The 17,631-nt window shown below is 44.0% G+C and overlaps 1 protein-coding gene and 1 long non-coding RNA gene across 2 annotated transcripts; both read right to left on the reverse strand.

Annotated features, from left to right (window-relative positions):
* Positions 1-6,743: 6,743 nt before the first annotated feature.
* On the reverse strand, positions 6,744-7,825 carry LOC120640097. Its single transcript, XM_039915984.1, has 3 exons — positions 7,194-7,825; positions 6,909-7,007; positions 6,744-6,819 (listed from the first exon to the last, which is right to left on the reverse strand). Exons 1-3 carry the CDS (start codon positions 7,823-7,825, stop codon positions 6,744-6,746), a joined length of 807 nt encoding a protein of 268 aa, XP_039771918.1.
* A 1,219-nt stretch (positions 7,826-9,044) lies between these two features.
* On the reverse strand, positions 9,045-16,285 carry LOC120640844. Its single transcript, XR_005662017.1, has 5 exons — positions 16,014-16,285; positions 12,464-12,522; positions 10,251-10,323; positions 9,372-9,479; positions 9,045-9,271 (listed from the first exon to the last, which is right to left on the reverse strand). It is a non-coding gene; the product is annotated as an uncharacterized LOC120640844 (long non-coding RNA).
* Positions 16,286-17,631: the final 1,346 nt, after the last annotated feature.

The raw sequence follows: 17,631 nt of genomic DNA on the forward strand, positions 1-17,631 counted from the left end.
TTTTTGGATCCGATATAGTTGGTGAGGCTGAAAAACAAGTTCGGGTCATACAGGAGAATTTAAAAATTGCACAATGTTGGCAGAAGAGTTATGCGGATAAGAGACGTCGGCCCCTGGTATTCCAAGTTGGTGATCAGGTTTATCTTCGGGTGTCCCTGATGAAAGGTGTTCAAAGGTTTGGAGTAAAGGGAAAATTGGCACCTCGATATATTGGACCTTTTCCTATTATTGAATAATGTGGACCGGTAGTATATCGAGTGGAGCTTCCTTCACAATTGTCAGCAGTTCATAATATATTCCATGTCTCTCAGCTCAAGAAGTGCCTCCGTGTTCCAACTGAGGTTATTGATAGGGAGAATTTACAGTTGGAGCCTGATCTTGTTTGTCCGGAGCATCCAGTAAAAATTGTTGATCACAAGACTCGGGTTACTCGGAATCAAGTTAGTAATTTCTATAAAGTTCAGTGGAGTAATCACTCCGAGCGAGAAACTACTTGGGAAATGGAGGAATTTATTCAGTTCAGATATCCTAAGTTGCTACAAACTCACCAAGGTACATAACCTCCCGTTTTCCATTCAATTTGGCACCTTCACCATAAATCTCGGGATGATATTTCTTTTAGGGAGGAGGATTGTAACACCCTCCCCGGATACTCCGGCCGTAGGCCCGGAAACTCCGGACGAAACGGTTGGGCGTATTTAAACCCAAATCTTAGCCTCTCCACTCTCACTCAGCTCTCTCTTCTTTCTTTCTTCTTCCTCCCCTAGCTGGGGTCGTTTCCCCATCTTCGTCCACCAGATCGTTGATTCCTTCCACGAGCATCCTCCTCTCCTCGTTCTCCACTTTCCCCAAGCCCGTTTGATCCATTCCTCGGCCGAAATCGGCTCCCCACAGCCGTCCACTATTGTTGGCTGCTCGGAGATCCATCCTCAACACCGACGACCTCTTTCGGGACCTCTTCTTCGGCTTTCAACCCTTGAATCAATTTCCAGGTGAGCCCTCAACCTTCCTCGGCCTTTCTCCGCACTTTTTCCTCGCCGGTGCCCTGGGTACGCCGTGCGCGCCGCCGCACCCCATGGCATGCACAGTAGATTACCTTTTATTAGGTTTGCCCAGACACTCTGGGGAAAACTTCGGGAAAAAGCCCAGATACTTCGGATTTGGAAATCCGGATACTCCAGATTTGAGTTTAGATTTCCCTTTTTGTTAGAATTTGCGAGCAGCCCGGATACTCCGGTGTTAGGTCCGAATTCTCCGGACTTGGGGGTCCGGATACTTCGAAAGTACATTCAGATACTCCGGGTTTTGGGGTATTTTTGACAAGCGGGCACATATTTGTGTAGATCATTTGTAGTTATATTCGACCAATGATTATTTTAAGTTGCAAATCATGTCTGCATTTCTCATGTCATGTTCATACATGTAGAAACAGTGACTGAGGAGGTGGTATATGAAGTGGTGGTCGCGGAGCCGCATGACCAAGCGGAGCAAGCCCAGAAGGTGGGTTCCAAGGATTCGGGCCAAGGCCCAGCTAACCTAAGTGCAAAGTAGCAGCCTGAAGGCAAGCACCAGTGCATAACCCCTAATTTAAATTTGTGCAATGTATATAATGAAGTAATTGTGCATTAGGTTTGTCGGAGTTGAATGAAATCTTAGATGCATAATTTCTAGGTTCCATGAGTCCTATACTAGTATGTGTAAGTTGATTGCCTTGCCATGCTAAATAGGACTCAGTAGAAGTCGAGTAATTTTCTGTTACTCGTGAGATATGGGATGTCTCTATAAATTCGCAGCTATGGAGTAATGGAATATGGAGAAAAAAAAAGGATTTGGAGACCGAGCAGGAAAGGAGTAGCCCCGTCTGTGTTGGTAGAGGACCATTCGTTGTCTGGCCCTGCTGATCGAGTTTGAATTGTACTAACCGCATGCCGGGAGTAGGAGGTAGTCAAAACCGGTAAGTCTAGTACTGCCTCACTTCGAAAGTATATGACTCAACTCACTTCCTAGGGTAGTCGAGTGGCCGCGGAGAATTGGGGATGTATGTTTTTACTTTTGGTGGTCCCTCATAGGGCTCGGCTGACTATATGATGGTGGGGTGGTCCTATAGTTCGAGGCGGGGAGGGGAATGGTCGGTGCATGTGGTCCGACGGGGTTTATGTGTGCCGTGTTGGTTAGGTCCACCTTGTAAGGTTAAATCGGATCAATTCGCCGTCAGTCGCTCTCGAATATGAGCACTTTGGTCACAGTACCGCATCGTAGTAATTCTTTATGGAACATGAATGACATATGGTAATGATTATCCTGAACTAATACTCAATGTTTACCATGATTGCTTTAGATATGCAAATATTAGTGGATAATTTATCTATATAAAATATTGAGCTAAAATACTGAAAATAAGGATCTACTTTAGTCGCTTTTCCGCAAAATATACTATCAGCCAGAAAACCTTGCATGTCTAGATAATGGGCTAAGTATACCCATAGTCGGGTAAGTCTTGTTGAGTATTAGTTGCTCAGGGTTTGTTCTTCAAAATTTTATTCTAGGACCTACGGACATTGACTTCTGCTCCTGCTGTGTCATGTTTGTCCGTCGGGATGCAGAGGGGTGGGAGGTGATTGGACCAGACTCCTAGACTAGTAAATTACTAGATTGCACACTGGTGGATAGAATGTGTAATCTCCTCTCAGATTTTGAGCCGACCGGTTTGACCGGTTCGTGGACCGGTCCGACCGGTAGAGCTGGGCAGATCGCGGGTACCGGTTGGACCGGTTGGGTGAACCGGTCGGACCGGTTGTGCAAAGACAAAATAGGAAGTAGTGTAGTTGTAGGTCTTCATCTTGAACTTTGGTTTTGACAGTTGTAAAATTTGCAAATTACATGTATATTTATATTTGTATATGTTTGAACTGAGTTTGTATGCCGGCCGGTCAGACGGTAGCCCAGCCCACCGTGCAGAGCATGGATCACGGCGGCCACGCGTCGAGCATCCTCGCTGGCGAGCGCGCCGTGGCCACGCGCCGGCCATCCTCGGCGTCGACTGTCCTCATCCTTATATCTGAGTTGGCGCCCCGGATATTTTCCTCCTCTCCCTCTCCCTGCTTCCTTCTTCTTCCTCCTCGTGCCTCCATTAACGAGCTCAAGCTCGAGCTCGCCCTCGTCGCCAATACTCCTCACACAAGCCACCGAAGTTTAATTCCTTGCACAGGCTGCAGCCTCACGAGCTCCTCCTTCGATGCCCCCACCCGGCCGGTCGAGTCCCTCACCGGAGTAGCATCCCCAGCGACACAGACCGCCTGTGAACAGTGCATCCGCCCCTCACCGTCGAGTTCCTAGCTCCGGCCACCATTTCGCCTACCCCATGGCTCAAATCGACCGTAAGTTACCTCCTAAAGCTGGTGCTCTCCACGTTCCGCCGCGTTCACTGACTTTTCACATTCGTTCTCACGCCTTGCCGCCGGTCGACACCACCTCCACGCCGCCGGCCATGCTCAGCTCGATTTCTTCGTGTACATCACCCACCAATGGTTGCACCTTGTCTTGTAGGTCATGTAGGGCCTACTCCTCGCCGCCGGCTAGAGCAGCTCGCCGCCCTGTCGGCCATGGCCATAGTCCCAGTTAGCACCGGTCTGACCAGTTGAAACATCCAGTCTGACCGGTAGGGGTGTTTTATTCATTTGACGAAAACTTGTAGATTGATTAACAAATTAAAAAATATCCTAAAAATACAAAATTAGTTTTGTTAGATTGGGTATATCTATATCTACTAGAGAAAAATATTTATTCTTGTGAAATGTCCTTTTTGCTCCTGTTAGAATTTAAATGGTGTTTAGACTTATTTAAATTGTTTATACCGATCTATTAGTCCAAAAATTATGAAATTTTGGCAGTTATTTGATTTAGACATGTGTAATCCACTATAAAAAGTTTCATGTCCAGAAAATGTAGTTTGATGTGTTAGTGGATTCTTCGTGTGTTAGTATATTTAGAAGTTACGGAATAGTTACAATTAAGAAGAATCATGTTAAATTAAATTAGAAAACTATACCAGGATTCTGACTTAGCTGGGGTTTAGTTTTGGCCAGCCGGTCTGACCGATTGGAGGAACCGGTCTCGGTAACGTGGCCAGTATTAGAGTAGGACCGGTCCGACTAGTAGTAGCCAGATTTGTTTTATCGGAACTCCCGACACCCATGTTGGAACTTCCGACGCACTTAAACCCAATTGGCTGAGCACCCCTTGTCGGGAGTAGTCCAAAACTTTCGACGGTCACCGAAACTTCCGACCCATGGTTTGGAACTTCCGATCAACCGTTTCAGTGTCACACGATCACAGCCGGTTTGACCAGTTTGATAGACCGGTCTGACCTGACCAGTGGTGTTAGATTTGCAACTTCAGCTGAAACTTGTAAATTTCATAGAAAATTTTAGAAAAATAGGAAAAATGTAAAACTAAGTTTGTTAGTTTCATGTTTTCATGCTCTGTAGGATAAAACTATAAAATATATTTTTTAACAAGTTTTACTGTGTAGTTTTAATTATGTTAGATAAAATGAGTTTAATTTGACAGTCCTTTCTCAACCCACGGTCCGATCGAAACAACACCGGTAGTCTCACGCGAAGGTGAGCGCAGATGATACAAGCACGACATATAATTTGAAAATACAACAACATGACATACTACGATATAATAATTTTACAAACCCAGTTCAAACATATACAAATATAGATATACATATAATTTGCAAATTTTACAACTGGCAAAACCAAAGTTCAAGATGAAGGCCTACAACTACACTTCTTCCTATTCTGCCTTTGCACATCCGGTCCGACCGGTACCCATGATCTGCCCAGCTCTACCGGTCAGACCAGTCCACAAACCGGTCAGACACAAAATCTGAGAGGAGATTACACACTCTACCCACAAGTGTGCAATCTAGTAATTTCCTAATCTAGGAGTCTGGTCCAATCACTTCCCACCCATCTGCGTCCCGATTGACCAAGTTGACACAAGTGACAGAAGTAAATATACGTAGGTACTAAAATAAAATTTTTAATAATAAACACTGAGTAACTCAGCGAGTTCACGGTTTCGGCCTCCCCTTCCTGTCGGCGGCGGCTTGCAGCGGCGGCGGCAGCAGCAGATGCGGCCCCTGCTCGTCCTCCAGCGCCTTCCTCCATCGCGCAGCACCAACCTAAGTCCGACGCGACCACCTCCAATCGGCGTCCGCCGGCCCCGCCGCCCGCCAGCGCCTCCGCCTGCCCGCGCCTGCCAGCCAGGCCGTCCCGACGCGCCGCATCGTGTCGTCGCGCCGCATCGTGCCGTCACCTCCGGCCTCCGCGCTCCGTGCTCCGCGCCCCCGGCCAGCCTGCACCCTGCAGCCGTGGCCCCCTGTCTCCGACCGTGCCGTGTCGCCTAGCCGGCTGCTGGCAGGCCGCAGACGCGCGCCCCCTGGCCCCGCTGCGCAGCAGCCGCATCAACGGCCAGCGGGCCCGCCGCCTGCTGCGCCGACGCACGGCCACTATACGGGGTGCTGGCGCCTGGCGGTGAGTGATTTGGAGGTGAGGGAGAAGGAACAGAGGAAGGGGATGGCTCGTTCCTGCAGGCTGCAGCTAGCGGGAGAGGATTGGTGAAGACAGGGAGGCGGCGGGCGGTGCTGGTGTCGGCGAGTCTGGGCAGTCGGAGGCTTGGAGCTTTGGATAAGGTGCGCGTCACGTGTAATGAATGATGGTGTGCTGATGTGGCCATTTGGCATAGCTAACAGGTTTCAGATTTGGCTTGGACCAAAAATGTTAATGGCTCAACTTGGGTGTTTTCGGTGATTTCGGTTGACCGAGGCCTGAGATCGAATCACTTATAATAATTGTTAAGATCTTCTGGTTTAGGAAACTGACTTGTTTTAATTCCATGACCAATAGAGCTATTTATAATTTTTCGCATCATGCCTAATCCAGAGTGACCAAGCCTTTCATGCCAGATCCTAAAAGATTCTGGATTTTTAAATATAGTTGACATCGCAACATATTCTAAAGAGGGCTTAATTTTTGTGTAATACAATCCAGAGAAGGCGCCAGTCGTTTTCTCGACCACTTTTATTTGGGTATCTTCAGACTCCGTTATATTGAGGTATTCAGCACCTCTTTGGCATGCAGTGGTAATATGATAGCCACTACGACGGATGTCTTTAAATGTAAGAAGATTACACTCAGCTCCCGGATATAGGAAAGCTTCATCTACAAAAATCCTAGTATCATTTGGGAGGACCACAACAGCTCGACCGGAGCCAACGATGCGCCGGCAATCGTGAGAACATTTTCAGTTCGTTTCTGTAATGTCTGAAAATATTTCGTATCTCTCAATATTGAGTTTGTGGCAGCGCTATCGACTAGGCAATAATCCTCTTCTTCAGCCTCCATAGGACTGTACGATGCACCCTTGTTCCATTAAAATATCATTAATTGAGTTATGTATCCGTAACAAACTATGGGCATGTATAGTATAACTTATATGGAATAAACATAGCATGCATGCATGTACGGAACAAGATAAAGCCACAAATTTAATACTAATCCAGGAAACCATATAAGATCCAAACGCTAATCGACCAGTGCAAGCAAATAATTTAGTTTGCTCAAGGAGAGCATTATTACATCACGACCATAATAATTCTTCTGGAAATAAATCAAACTGAGTAAACTAAACTGAATCCAAGTAATCTAGGCAAATGACTGATGACTCGGAAACTACTCCATGTCCCCATAATCATCGTCGAGGGTGTCCTCTTCATCGAGGTTGCAATCAATGTCGCCATCCTGGTAGCTGGAGCAGAGGCATCAGTTGGATCAACATCCATAGCAGTAGAAGTATCATCTATCTTCTGGACAGATTGGGGTAGCACCGCAACGTGCTCTCCAGTCACGGCATCAACAGGTGCCTGAACAAAATGAGCCTCTGGATTTTGACGCTTCTTCCAATCCTGATACATCTGGATCAGGTGCGGTTCAGTCCTACATTGGCGAGACCAATGGTTCATTGATCCACAACGGAAACAACCCTTGTTTGGGTGCTCACTCGTATTTGCATCACCTTTCTGGCCGTTCTGGGCCTTGCATTTTCCTTGGCCGCGAGGCTTCTGGCCTTTGTTAAATTGCTTCTAGAACTTCCCCTCATTATGTCCTTGCTTCTTACTGTACATGCCTTTCTTGTAAAAGGTCTTATTCTTCTTGTGAAAACTTGCATGTGCTTCAGGCAATGCATTTGAGCCAACAGGGCGCATATTAAAATTTTTCATCAAGAGCTCATTTTGAGTCTCGGCAGCAAGAAGGACATTAATAAGTTCAGAATACTTTCTGTACCTATTATTACGGTACTGCTGCTGGAGCACCATATTTGAAGGGTGGAAGGTCTCGAGAGTCTTCTCAATCATCTCGGCATCTGTGACCCTCTGCCCACCGAAGCGAAGCTGTCCAACAATACGGTGAAGTGCAGAGTCGAGGAAGCGCAATTGTGACCAATCACGCCTGGCCTGAGGGAGGACCACAGTCCTTTGCTTGCCAAAACGCTCCTCGAGCGCTAACCACAGCTTAAGCGAGTCACGCACCTCAAGATACTCCTGCTTGAGATCTTTGCGGATATGGTGCCTCAGAAAAATAGAAGCCTTAGCAATCTCATGTGCTGGGATTGCAGGTGCACCATCCGCACGTGGAGTGATTGTATGAGTCAACTGCATAGCTGCCAAGTGGAACTGACAGTCCACAACCCAGGTCTGGTAGTTCTTGCCATTCAACATGAGGCAATCGAACTGCCTTGCCGCGACTTCACCCATTGCCTATAAGATCACTTCAGGTAAGTACACATGAATATAACTTAGATAAATCAGTTTGATATGGTCAGATGCAATTCCTAGATTTTTCATGCATATTAATGATTTTCTAGTACTGGAAGGAGGCCTAATAGCAGTTAAACATATGTCCAGCAACAGAAAAACAATCACGTAATAAAAGCATGGAAGAGATAGAAATAAAACTTATGAGAAAAAAAAAGAGCATAAGCTGCCGCATATAGATTAACGGTGCTTGCATCAAAACTTTAAATAGCCAAGCTTAAAACCCTTTCAAGATCAGAGAGCTAGTATGCATTGTAAAGTACTTCTGGACTTAATTATGTGCGACAAATACATACATATAACAGGGTAAAAGCAATCATGTGAAAACTGCCATTGGTTAAACACCGTGACATGAGACTATCATGTATACGCTTCAGGGTATGAACCATAGAATATACAGCTACCGAATTACCAACAACATCCGGTGTTAATAATAAACCAGAAAAACGGTGGGAGCGGTTGTACTCGCGCGAGATCCACGGAGTGCTTGTGGTGGACGGCGGCGGCGGCGGCGCATCAGGGCCAACGATAACTATGGCAGTCGGCGCAGCGCGTTGCCGCAGGCAGTAAAGGATACTCGTGAGGCTGACTTCAGGCGGCGCATACGAGATATACATAGAGCTGACTTCAGGCAAGCTCACGTGTTGCACGGATGGAGTCGCCGGCGGACGCGCAGGGGGCCAAAGGCCATGCACGCTGGGGTAGCCGGCGCCGCGCTCAAGTGTCTGATGTACGTACGTAATCAAATCTACAGGATCCAAAAAAAACATGCATATGCATAGATAGATCAATCTGGTACTAGCAGGGTTAGGTAAGCAACCAAAATACGAGATGCTAAACATGCTAGATGTCATAAACATGTAGAATCAGAAAAGATCTACAAGACACTATTGGTACCGCATCTCATCTAGATTAGCATGCACGCTATCCAAACAAAGGCTACGGAATTGACATCTAGCTAATTGCAGATAGATCGCATCTAGTATTAAACAAACAGAGCACATGCAAAAAGTAGCGAATACGGATTTGACCATTGGTTCCGTGCTCTACTCTGCCTTCTACTTTTTTTTTCGGGACAGCGGGTGTGTGGGTGATTGAATGAGCGGGGGGTTTCACATGCATATGAATGTGTAACTAAAAGAAAAAACATTGAGAAAAATAGGAACAAAAAAGTCACAAATATTTAATTAAAATGTGAAACAATTCTCCGGGATCTCATGCTCAGACGTATAGGAGGGTGGATTTTTTGTTTAAAAAAATAAAAAAAACTGATTGGCTATTGTTCTCCAACGTATGCGTCCATAATATACATCGAATAAGGTCATCTTTTTTGTAACCATAAACTGCACACCACCATCTTCACTTATAGAACTCGATGGTCACGCTCTGAAAAATTTTGGAAATGAAAAATGTGACTCTTGTGTTCAACTGTTATATATAATAAGTTTGCAAACTGAACAAAAAAGATATTCACAGATGGACTTACATGCATGCTTAATATGTTTTTTATTTCAACAAGGGTTTCGTACTTTTCTTTGCATGGGTGTATCAGCAAGTAGTAGGATATGCATTCACGCAATGGTTTTGCATCTTCCTGTGCGAGAGAAAAAACACAAAATTCTATTTAAGATATTTTCTACATTAGAAAGAATGAAAATAAAAAAGAGAAAAAGAAAATGCAACCTGGTTTATAGTTCTGAAAAACTTTGAACTCTGAAGCTATAAACTTTATATTACAATAAGGGGAGTTTCATAATAGTTTGAAAAAAACTTTTGAACCTGATGCTATGAAATTTTTACTATCACATTAATAAATTTTATTAGCTTCCTAGAAAACTTTGAAATATGTACCTATGAACTTTTGTAGCTCCAGAAAAAAAACTTTGAAAAACAAAGCCATGAACTTTGTAGTACAACAGTAATAAAGTTTTGCAGCCATAGAAACTTTGAAAATGAAAAAATATGTGAACTTTGTAGTAGCACAATAATAGACTCCCTGGTCCCCCACCCCCACCCCAAAACTTGGAAAACTGAAAACATTAAACTTTGTACTACCACACTAGTAAAACTGCTATAGCCCCCTCCCCCCCCCCCACACACACACACAATCACACACAAACAAAAAAAAAAGAAAACTATGAAATCTAAAACTATGAACTTTGTACTAGCACATAATTACATTTTGGTGATCCGAAAAAACTTTGATATCTGAAACTGTGAACTTTGTACTAGCACACTAATAAACTTTGTAGTCCCAAACTGTAAAATATGAAACTCTGATCTTTGAATAAGTAAGTAAATATATTTTTGAGTACTCATGAACCTTGAAAAAAGTAGAGGTGGGGGTAAGGAAAAGTGTACTCACTGGTTTGAACAGGTGTTGCTTCTCGCCATCATGGCTTTGCATGAGTTTCATGACAAATATACCGCTATCGCAGCTGTGTGCAACAAATAGAGAAAGGCAGAAAAAAAACTGCAGATTACTAACAAATTCTCATTTGTACTACTACCTATAACTTTTGAATAATAATAATCGAAAAGTGTATAATGATTGTGAAAACATTGTTGCTATCATATATTCAAAAAAGCTCTAATATTGTATATCAAAAAACTTTACAAAAAAATGTTATGAATCTAGTTCATAACGGGGTAGACATCTGCCGGGAAGATAGCCGGACGGCGACGACTGATTAGGTTGGGATTGGGTCTAGACTGGGGAGATGAATTGGGGATTGGGACTAGATTGATTTCTCATAATTCTTGCCTGCCTTGAATGTCATATCTCCTCTCTTTATATATAGAGAGGGTTCCTTGACTCCTAAGTAAGACCTAATCTAATCCCTAAACCTAACCCTAATGGGCCTGACCAGCCGGCCCATAAGACCTCCGACTGCCCATGACATTGCTCCCCTCTTTTTGAGCAGCTCGTCCTGAGCTGCAACACACCCTGCTTATAAAGACGACATGACTCTTTCGAAATTAAACACCTAAAAAATAAGCCTTTTACATCTTGGCTTATTTTCTTATTTCCTATTAAGACAAACTAATTTGAAAGACTCAATTTGTGGAGCTCTCCGGAATTTAGGTGGACCCCATCCTGACGCATGCAGAGAGAGAAGGCAGAAGCACCTCCACCCATGCGCCACCAACCCCTCCTAGTAACTCGCATGCAACCCGCAATTAGGTGTGCACGCAGCAACAAATCCCCCCAGGAAGCACTCAAATGGAGCAAACATGACAACTCCTGGCTCCCATGGAAATTGCAGACTTGTGGGCTGCACGTGAACTGCTGTGTCATGAATTATGTGGCGGCCCACTAGCCAAACAGCAGCTTTTTTGGCCCACCACAAGCCTAGCTCCGTGTCTCTCCCCACGGGTAAGGCACGCTCCGTCACCCCGTTCATTGCCGCAATCTGTGGCTGAGGAGATGCAGTGGAAACCTGCAAGGCCGAGCGGAAGGGCGGCGGCACGCGGTGACTCAAAGAAGCCCTCCATGGCTGCCAGCGGAGGCAACCCCGCAGCGGCCATCGGTGGCGGTGGCCTCGCATCGACCTGCATCACGCGCTTGCAGGCAGCGGACCACGGAGGCGACCTTGCTGCGGCCGGCACCATGGGCGCCATGGGCGGCCGGTTTGTGGCAACAGGCGCCTAGCTGACGGTGCTTTCCGCCTGACGAAGCGGAGGTGTAATCGCCCCACGCGGACGCGGAAGGACGGCGGCGTCGGCGGCTGCACGCTGGACCCAGACGAGCTTTCTCCCGCTTCTAGATGCTGAACAGCGACGCCAACAGATTGAAGATGGTTGCCGGCGTCATTCATCATCTTCAGCAGATCTGCGACCTTGCTCGGCAGGGCCGCTAGGTCAGCGGCGCTTGGGGCCAGCGGCGCCAGGGTCTCCAGGGTGGAGTTCATCTTGGTCATCATGGTGTTCATGTCTTCAATCGCCTTTTGCAGGGATTCCATGGTGGCCATGGAAGGGGAACCCGAGCAATCTGATACTAGTTATTATGAATCTTGTTCATAACGGGGTAGACATCCGCCGGGAAGATAGCCGGACGGCGACGGCTGATTAGGTTGGGATTGGATCTAGACTGGGGAGATGAATTGGGGATTGGGACTAGATTGATTTCTCATAATTCTTACCTGCCTTGAATGACATATCTCCTCTCTTTATATATAGAGAGGGTTCCTTGACTCCTAAGTAAGACCTAATCTAATCCCTAAACCTAACCCTAATGGGCCTGACTAGCCGGCCCATAAGACCTCCGACTGCCCATGACAAAGAAATGCATATTGAAAACTTAAAAATACATGTATTTGTAGATATGAAAACATGTTTAAATCAAACTTTAATTCAGAGCATGCGCTGTGTGCAGAAAAAATGAAAAAAAAACTTTGTACTAGCATGTTTTCAAACTTTATACACCAGAGTCTGCGACTTTGTAATGAAGCACTGAATCAAGAACTCTGTATGTAAGTTAAATTTAGAGACCTATGCTAGTAATGGAATTGAGTAATCATACATACATCTCAAACTGGACCATAAGACAAAAAATAGCAAACAAATATATATACATACCTTCTTCTCCATTGGTCCTGTCACTCAAAATCTAGAGGATGTGCCTTAAAAAGAATGTCCTGCAAAGAGAAATAAAAAAATGGTAAGATAATTAGGGCTGTTTTTTGTTGGAAGATAATTAGAACTTCAAAAATATAAAGTTGGAAAAGTTTCCATTGAGCATTTTGAACTACAAAAGTTTGAAAATGTCCTTCTACAAAAGATCCAAAGCCTTTGTAAATCTTAACTTTGAGTCCAAATTTATGAACTTTCCACTAAGACATTGTAAATTTATGCTATCACATTATAAAGTTTGTACACCCTACTTTGCAGTTCTTAAAACTTTACAGTAACGGCTGCAGGATTTTTGTACTAGCGCATTTGAAAATGGTTATTGTAAAAACATATGTTCAGAGCATCTTGACTTTATACACAAGAAAAAAAATATGAGCAGAAAAGGCATTGACAAGACAAACCAGTAAACTTTCAACTAAAATATTTTCAATGACATGCTTTATACAGTAAATTCAAAAACTTTATACTATTGGATTGAAAACTTTATACTAAAATATTTTCAACTTTATACAAGCATATTATAGACTTTGTACACCTGGATTGAAAACTTTGCAAATACAAAAACTTTGAAAGCACATGTTAGGGGCTTTTTAGTAAAAATTTATCTGAGGGCAAATCTGAAACTTCATATATAAATAAATGTGCACAATCCAAAACTTTTAAGTAAATGCCTATAAATCTTTGAGACTGGATATGAAAAACTTTCAAATTATATATTAAAAGTCCAGCTTTCAACATCATTTGAAAAAACTTTGCGATCACAACTGACCAACTTGAATCCAGAACATTGAATCAAAAAATTGTATTATAATCAAAATTTGGATTATCGGAACATTGAATGTAGAAAAATGGTAGAAAGCCATAAATTTGAATCCAGAAAACTTAACAACTTGAAGATGGAAACAAACCTTTTAAATAGACACAGAAAAACTTTCTAAAACAACTTAGCAAAATTTGGGGACGTATCAAAAAACTTTATATAGAGCAACTTTGAAGATATACATTTATAAACTTTGTACACCACTAACTTTAAAACCACAATCAGAAAACTTTGTACATGGTTTAGTAAAACTTTGTAATGGTATACTTAAAACTTTTAAATACATATAATTTTTTACTAGCAAGTTATCTATTGGAGAAATTGATGAGATTATTATGTATATAATTCCTTGGGAGTTTGTTGTGGCATGAAAATAATCTGGGTACTTAATTACATGGCAAAAAATAGCTACCTGACTAATGCTTGCATGAAGTGGCTAGTAGGGCATAAGCTTCCAAAATGAAGTTGTATAAAAACTGATGGCTGAAGTACCGGGAAGAAGGCATTCAAAGAAAAGAAAAAACTAAAAAGACCCCTACATAGCAAAAAGTGGGTGCCTGACCAATGCTTGCAACAAGTGACCAGTAACACATAAGTCGTATAGGCTCACTAGGGGTTACCGGTTTCCTAGAATAGCTCACTAGGGCTTAAATGTTTTTCTGATGAAAGTTAAGCATAAGTGCCTTGCCAAAAAGAACATTCGAAAACAGACAAGATTACAGTCGTGACGCTGAAAAAATCGGTTGTACATGTTGCTTGTGATAGGGAGGGCCCTTGCCTATGCTGTAGAACTTAAACGCCTAACAATTGACTGAACATAACAGATGAGATATCTTTTACTATTTTTGTGCATTCTGAATAAGAAAGATCTCTCATCTATACGACACTAGGAGATAGAGAGCACACACCAGTCTCACACACAACACAGACCAGGCAATGGCCTAATTAATCAGAGTTGGTGGAGAGCAAATAAAATGAAAGGGACAGGAAAACCCTCCCTCTAAGGTAGTTAGAAAACCCCTCTCAGTGTCATGTCCCTCTCCAACAAAACTATTTGCATTTGCATGTCAATCAGTCCTTACATACATGTAGTGCAGGGGAACAAAAAATCCTCTACAGTAAACTGCAGAGGCACTGTGCCACTGCCATGTGGACCAAAAAATTGCAATCAGGGTATTCAATTAATGGCAAATACCCAACTACCAACTGGTGCAGCTAGCAAAAGAATGAATACTTGAAACACCCATAACCATTGGATAGCTCAAACAGCTTATTCAGCAAAGCGTATAGAAAAATGATATGTTTAGATGGCCACATGATATACATCATATATAAATATTGGAATGAATTCCCTTTGTTCTCTATCAACTAGGGATGCATCATTAATATATTGTGTATGTTCCAAGTTCATGATATGGCAGCTAGAAAACAGTAGAACATTTTAACTGCTGATCACACCAGAATCTAAGTTTAGGCGCATCAGTTGGAAACAATTATATTTGAATTGATTCCTTAACTACCTGAACTAGTGTAAGAATGCTATCTGCAAGAATAGGATAGATATGGCATCAGAATCTTTGCAGTAACCATATTGCGTGGAACACAGGTAATAGCAAGTAGGTCCCCCACAGAGAAGTACAGAAACTTGATATGAATAAAAAATGATCCCCAGGGCCTCCTAAAAGAGCATATCCATTGTAGAAAACGCAGAAATCTCAAATGCAGAAAATGATGCTCAGCCTTGTCTCAATCTTTTCTCATTGTCTTGGCCCAAGACTCAGTATCTGATTAATAAAACTTTGTAGTTCCAAAAACTTTCAAACCTGGCACTATAAACTTTGTACTACCACATCAGCAAACTTTTAGTTCCAAAACCTTTTCAGATATAAGACTATGAACTTTCTAACATATTTAACTAGAACATTTGAACGCTTTATCCTCCGTAGGTCCAAAACTTTATAGGCAGTTACTTTTAAGTAAATAAGAACATCAAACCTACCAAGAAAAATAAAACCTTCCATGGAGAAAGCACTATCTGATTGAGCGCTTAGCAATACATTTAATAGCTCAACTTATGAAGAACCGCTCACGAACCTGATAATACCATAATTTAATCGAGCTCATCCCAGTCAGTGAGTTTAGGCTAAATCTTCGGCAGATGCAAAAAAAAAGGGCTCGTAGATAATAAAAAATAGTGGGCTCAGGATCCTTGACTCCTTAACATTCTTGTTAAATTTAAGTTGAGCGATGGTGTTATGTAGGTGCGGGGCAACTGAACCACACAAACACCCTCCTCTATTTTATTTTCTGTTTTTAGTAGATTTATCTTGACACAGATAGCAAGTCATATTACTAGTTTGTATTGCTATTCAAAAAGAGTCAGGAGAAAATAGGCGGTCCCCATTAAACTATTTATGCTAACATGAAATTTCAAAATGTTCTGCTTCCCCTACTGCTCATTCATTGCACATGTGCAGACTATAAGTCTTCTCTGTATTTTTTCCTCTCTCAACCATGTAGTCGAATCAGAATAAAGTAGATGTACAAAAACTGACCAAACATCGAATGGCAAGCTCTGCGTGTAGCATGAAAAATTTCACATCTAAAATCCTTCGAAACTACCTGACATGAATTCCAATAAAAAAAAGTAAGAACCCGCGAGGAAGGGGGACAAACCTGCGAATGGAGTGCAGGTCCCTGCGCACGGAGTCGTCCCTCCCTTCGCAGCGTGCTCCCTCAACGAAAGATGAATCACCCCCAGGCCGCCGGATAAAATCACGCACGGGAGTGCGCCACCCTCGCTCCCGGCGCGCCTCCCCTTGGTGAGGACGAATCGTCGGGCGACGAGATCGACGCGTGAACCCGCCCTCACTCCCGGTGCGTCTCCCCCTTCGGCGAGAACGACCACAAATCGCCGGCGAAGAGAATGACGAGCCCCCCTTGCTCCCGCGCGCCTCCCTCTCGGCAATAACGAATCGCCAGCGCGGTCCCGCTCTCGTCGTGACTCCCGCTCGACGAGGACGAATCAGCGGCCGACGAGGATGACGCTGCATGCGCCGAGATTGAAGCGGTAGTTGGCGCTTGACGAGGGCGAACGCGGCGAGCCGCTCTCCCAGGACGAACGCGCGAGGGTCCCCTCCTCTCTCGGCACGGCTCCCGCACGGCGAGGAAGGAAAATCGCCGGCCGGCGAGAACCTCGACGCGGCAGCGAGATTGAGCGCGGCGCGTCTGATTTTGGGGGGCGGTGAAAAATATCGGGACACTGAAGGGATGGCGGGGGATAGGGGGGATTGGAATCGGAATTGGTAATGGGTGGCAGGCAGGGGGAGTAAAAATGTCACGGAATTCAAAAAATAAAAGTGGGTGCGGACAGCAACGCGACACGGATACCGAAAAGGAAAAGTGGAGTAGAGGGCATGGACTGATATGGGGCGTTCGCTGCGATGGGTGCCGGCGAACGAGCGTCAAATAAGAAATTCGGATTAGGTTCGGTTCGTCGGTTTCCGTTAATTATGCCCGTCCCTCTACGAGGTCTTGCCTGACGACATCGGTGTGATGTCCGTGACAGTCGTCTACGACAACAGCACGAGGAGGCTGGACGTCACCCTGATCATCGGAAGCGACGCTTACACCACCGCAGCAACCGTGGATTTGTCAAGCTTGCTGCCGGAGTATGTTGTTGTTGGCTTCTCGGCGACGACCAAGAACGCGTACGCCAGCAATCACACAGTAGTGCTTGTGAGATTCAAAGTAAAATAATGTAGTAAGTATTTTTTTTCGTAGCAATGCACGGGCACACGTGCTAGTTATACTAAAAAAGAGGAAGAGTCGGAGGGTTATTAGTACTTCAAAGTAATTAAAGAGTAAAGGCATATTGGTCGTTTGAACATCCGGCAGTGCTCTCTTTTTCTATTTATAAAGGAATAAATAAAAGATGTAAAGAGTAAAGAGTAAAGTAACAAAGGTTTCAGACAAATCTGCAGCCTACCGGTGCTTTACTTCTACCTTGTGCTTCTTCCTAAACCAATAAGAGCATCTCCAAGAGTTTCCCATCTCCGGTTGCTATTCTTATTTTTTTGGCAAAAACAGAAAAAACCTTCTCCAACAGTTCCCCATCCCAGGTTGTCATTTATGCCAAGTTCGAAAAAAGAGCATCCGCGCGCGTATATATGTGCGCTCGTATCCGCGGCGCATCCGTCCGTATTAGAAGAGGTGGAAGGGCATAAAAATAATTTTGTTTCTGTCTCAGGGTTCCTGATGTAAGTTTTCATGAGGTGGAAGGGCATAAACATAA

Source organism: Panicum virgatum, chromosome 7K (assembly GCF_016808335.1).
Source record: "Panicum virgatum strain AP13 chromosome 7K, P.virgatum_v5, whole genome shotgun sequence".
In the NCBI taxonomy this organism is placed as follows: Eukaryota; Viridiplantae; Streptophyta; class Magnoliopsida; order Poales; family Poaceae; genus Panicum; species Panicum virgatum.